The sequence below is a fragment of the Glycine max genome, chromosome 17, assembly GCF_000004515.6.
Source record: "Glycine max cultivar Williams 82 chromosome 17, Glycine_max_v4.0, whole genome shotgun sequence".
Taxonomy (NCBI): domain Eukaryota; kingdom Viridiplantae; phylum Streptophyta; class Magnoliopsida; order Fabales; family Fabaceae; genus Glycine; species Glycine max.
In genome coordinates this window covers 41361981-41366405 of record NC_038253.2, presented here as the reverse complement: position 1 = coordinate 41366405, position 4425 = coordinate 41361981, and the positions used below count along the sequence as shown (strand labels likewise).

Below are 4425 nucleotides of genomic sequence, written 5' to 3'. Positions count from 1 at the left end.
ATGGACAGAGAATAATAATTATATAATTATCTTATCAATTTGTGAATAGTGATATTTCCTAATTCATATATGACAAATTATAGCATTATGAAGAACCTCTTGTACCTTAAAAGTATTTAATTCTCCTTTATTAATTATGAAACTTTTATTCGCAATTCATGTTGTGAATAAAATATTTCATACACTAAGTGCTGGCTAATAATGTGGCGAGGCGCACACTAATATTTATGGATGTTAATTATTGCAATTGGAAAAGTCCACACATAGGTATATTTCAATAATAAAAAGAAAGGCCAAATATAATTATACCGATATATACCAAATCCGTGATCCTCTTGCTGGATTAGCCTCTTTATTCTACTCAGCCACAAAGAGGACAATTAAAAACACCCAAATTTTCCTTTTTACTCGCTAATCAACACCATAATCGCTTAGTAGACGGGAACATAATTTATATTATCCGTTCTGTACTTTTTGGCAACTTTAGTGACCATATTCAATTAGTTTTGTATACTTTAACACACACCTCACACGTTGACAATGCTGTAATGAAAATATGCAATATACGAATCCATTTCTTTATTGTCGTCAAATATTACAGCCGCACATTGCCGAATCAATAAAGAATTTCCCCGCCCATAACACAGAATTCAATAATGGTATTCCTATTGATAATCTAACCTATAAAAAATAAATAAATAAATAACTAGAATAAAAAAAAAAAAAAACTAAAAACTAATTACTACGTTGTTGCCTATTTGGCTGTATGTATAATACGTAGTATTGGAGTCTGGTACCCAAAAATGATGGTATAGATGTAGTAATTAAACGATGTCGGGTGAGCTATCCCTTCATCAAACGAATCACATCCACGTGAGCATGGGCTCATATTCAACTAAGGTTGTTCTTGGTGTGCAAGAGAATAGGGTCCCACTCCTACTACCATCTTGTTTGGGCCAATGAACGTGGCCTTGATTGAGAAAAATAAGTATTATTTAGAAGAGCCACATAGCCATCGTCATACTGACAATGCCGGCGAGGGCTTGGGATTGGAACACGTGGCTGCACGTGGCCCACGAGATTTCATTCTGACCAAATGCACCTTCATACACCATTGTGCCGTTGTTGTTCAGCAAGGGAGAGGTAGTAGAAGAACCATCTTGCCCCTGTGATGCCTTCTGACTGTTGAGAAAATAAATAATAATGAGCAAATGCTAATATTCCAAGAAGAAAACAAAACCAATAATGGTCATGAAATGCAGAGAGCAGAGATAACCAGCTACTTCAATAATTGATCTCTGTCTAAGGAGACCAATCACGTTAGGAATTGTATTGGATAGAGTGGGGACGTTATTATTATTCATTCGGCAGGCATCTCTACAAAGTACGAATTCATCTCTTCTACTCACTTGCTAGATTGCTTCTATAACCAAACATATATGGTTTGGTTTGATACGAATTTTCTACCCAAGTATTATAAAGCCGAATTACCGCATTTTCAACTTCGCTATCTTCTTGGGTGGAAGCTAACAAATAGTTCTTGTTTTGATGATTAAAGTGTGTCTTTGATTTCATTCTGAAAAATCAACTCAATTAATATTGTTCTTCTTTATAAAAAGAAGAATTAATATCACTCCATTCGTAACAATCAGAAGCTGAAAATTTTACTAAAAACACACATCCTTATCTGTTATTGTTTTTGTGATCAATTTATACTGACGTTAAAATCATTAAATATTATTGAAATAGTAAATAAACAGGCACTTTCTAATATGGGAAAGTCTATTTAATGTACTAAAAATGGTATTTATATGAAAGCTGAGAAAGAAACCTGGTGGTGGGGGAAGGACAAAAGGTGATGGTATAATCCGCGGAAGCGCAGGTGAAGGTGCTGGTCTTGTCGTCGTAAGCGTAGCTATAGGCGCGTGGGCAAGCGCTCTTGAATATCTCGGAGTAAGACGAAGACTTGCACGTGTCGGGCGTGCCGTACGCGCCACTGCAGCAATACTGCGGCGAGTTAAACGCCTCGCACGCGCTCTTGCACGCCACCACTCCCTCTCTCCCATCGCCACTCATCACCTTCAGCTCTGAGGGACACGCGCCGTTCAGGTCCCCGACGCACCCCGTCGCGCTGCACTTCCCGCCGGAGCCACCCTGCGGCACCACCAGCATCGGCACGTTGTAGCCGTCGACAAGGCTTACATCGAAGAAATCGAGTCCTCCGGCGCCGTCCAGGGTGAACTCGGCCAGGGTGGCAGGCGGCGCGGCGCCGTTTCCGGAGCACTCGAGCTTGCCGGAGCCGCAGTCGCCGGTGACGCAGGAGAACTTGCCGCTGGTTGAGTCCTGGGAGCATAATGTTCTGCCCCAGAAACGGCCACCCCAAGACGCGGGTGCGGCGATTGTAGTGGACGCGCCGGTTTGGAGAACGAAGCCTGTGGTGGAAAGAGGAGGAACACCAGCATTGGAAAGAATTCCCGGCCACACCGTGTACTCACATTTGTTAACTAGAGTGAAAGTGGTTGAAATTACCCCTGCAAAAAATTACAAATTAATAATTCATCAAAATTAAAGTATATTAATTCATTCCACCTTTGCATGATCATAAATTTTTTTCCGTTGAAGGTATGTTACTATAGAAAATAAACATTACCTGATAGTGATAGATGGAGTGTTAGTAGGAATGAAAATAATGATAGTGTTGGGCGATCCATAATCAGAGAAACAAGAAGAAGAAGAACTGAGAGAATTAATTAGTTATAATTAACAATTATCCAAGTTCTTCTTCTTCTTCTTCTTGTAATATGAATTTGAGAATGAGAAGAATGAATGGAAGGTGGTGGGGGTATTTATAGAAGAAAGAAAAGGATTAGGGAGGGAGGGAAGGGTCGTTGGTTTTACCAGTGGTGGGGACAGCATACTGACCAAGCTAACGTTCAACTTCAATGTTTCTTTCATGTTCATCATTGACCTTTTTTATTGGTATTTTCCGGTGTGCCCCGGAGAATACTGGTTCTACTTCACTTCCTTTGTTTTTTTTTTTTAATTTTTTATTGTGATATTCTAGTTCACTTTCAAGATAGTTATGTTTCTCAATTCAATTCAGTCAGTTTTTAGTTATTTTATTAATTAAATTTTTGTTTAATTGTTGGATCAATAAATTTTTAAAAAAGTTTGTGTTTTTTTAAAAGAAAAATTATACTTATATAACAAATCTTACAATAAAAAAAGAAAAATGAAAAAAAAAGTGAGAATAGAAAAAAAATTGAAATATAATAAATAAAAAAAGTTAGATAAAAATATCAAATAATATTATATATATTGTTGTATAAGTATTATATTTTTTTTTTAAATGTTACTTGAAATAATTTTTTCAATGCGTTATGTTATAATTTTTTTATATTTTATTTTATTTTAAAAATATTTATTCAATTTTTTATTATCATTTTTAAATATGTCATTTTACATTTTTTAGTTATGACAATTTTATCTAATAATTATGATTTAATAAATTTCTCACTATCAGCTTTTTACTTTCAATTATTAGTTAATTTTTTATCTTTCAATTAGTTTTTTTAATTAATTTTTTCAAATACGGCCAAAAAATTATTAATTATATCATATTAGAATTAGGAATAAAATTAAATCTACTAAATGATAGCATTTTTTTTAGTTTAATGTCTATTTATTAATAATATAAAACAATTTTATACTGTCGTTCAATCATAAATCATTATTTGATTTACTTTAAGATAATTATTTTAAAAAGTCAATAAATTTATCATCCATAATGAGTTATAATGGGATGACGGTGTAAAATTATTTTTTTATACCGTCAGTGCATAGAGATTAAACTTTTTTTTTCTTATATTTTATCACTTCTCAATTTTTTATTGGTTCTGTGTGAAAATAATATGTTCGGTTTGTGTTCACCTAAAGATATCTCTTAGAAACATGCAACTAAGTTAATTAGGTAAACATGATATTTCATATTTATATATCTGAGGAGTGAGGGGGAAATATAAGAGAGAAAAAATGTACAAGATACAAGAGAAAAAACTGATGTTGAAAACACATTGACAACGTGTCTACTGTCTAGGTTTTGTTTTGTGGATTGAATAAAGTTTAAATAGCAGCATGAAAATAAAATGAAATAAAGTGTGATAATGTTAAAAGGCTCATAAACTTTTAATTAAGACCTTACTCGAACAAAATCAAATTCAAAACTAAATAATTTTTTACTTATTTTAAGAATAATTTCATTTTAAAAGATAATATTGTATTTATTTTGAGATGGAATTAACTTGGGAGTGATTAGTGCAACATGAATTACACAAATGTTCCTCATAAGTGCATGTTAAGGTTAATCATGAAGAGAAGAGCGATGGAGCTCACAGATTATAATGCAATGTCCAGACAAAAGGGGTT

General features: G+C 33.9%; 1 protein-coding gene across 1 annotated transcript; it reads right to left on the bottom strand.

Annotated features, from left to right (window-relative positions):
- Positions 1 to 549: 549 nt before the first annotated feature.
- On the bottom strand, positions 550 to 2824 carry LOC100785732 (thaumatin-like protein 1). The gene is made up of 3 exons (XM_003549416.5): positions 2651 to 2824; positions 1832 to 2531; positions 550 to 1182 (listed from the first exon to the last, which is right to left on the bottom strand). The coding sequence occupies exons 1-3, from the start codon at positions 2709 to 2711 to the stop codon at positions 996 to 998; spliced, it is 948 nt and encodes a 315-aa protein (XP_003549464.1). The 5' UTR covers positions 2712 to 2824; the 3' UTR covers positions 550 to 995.
- Between the last annotated feature and the right edge of the window lie 1601 nt (positions 2825 to 4425).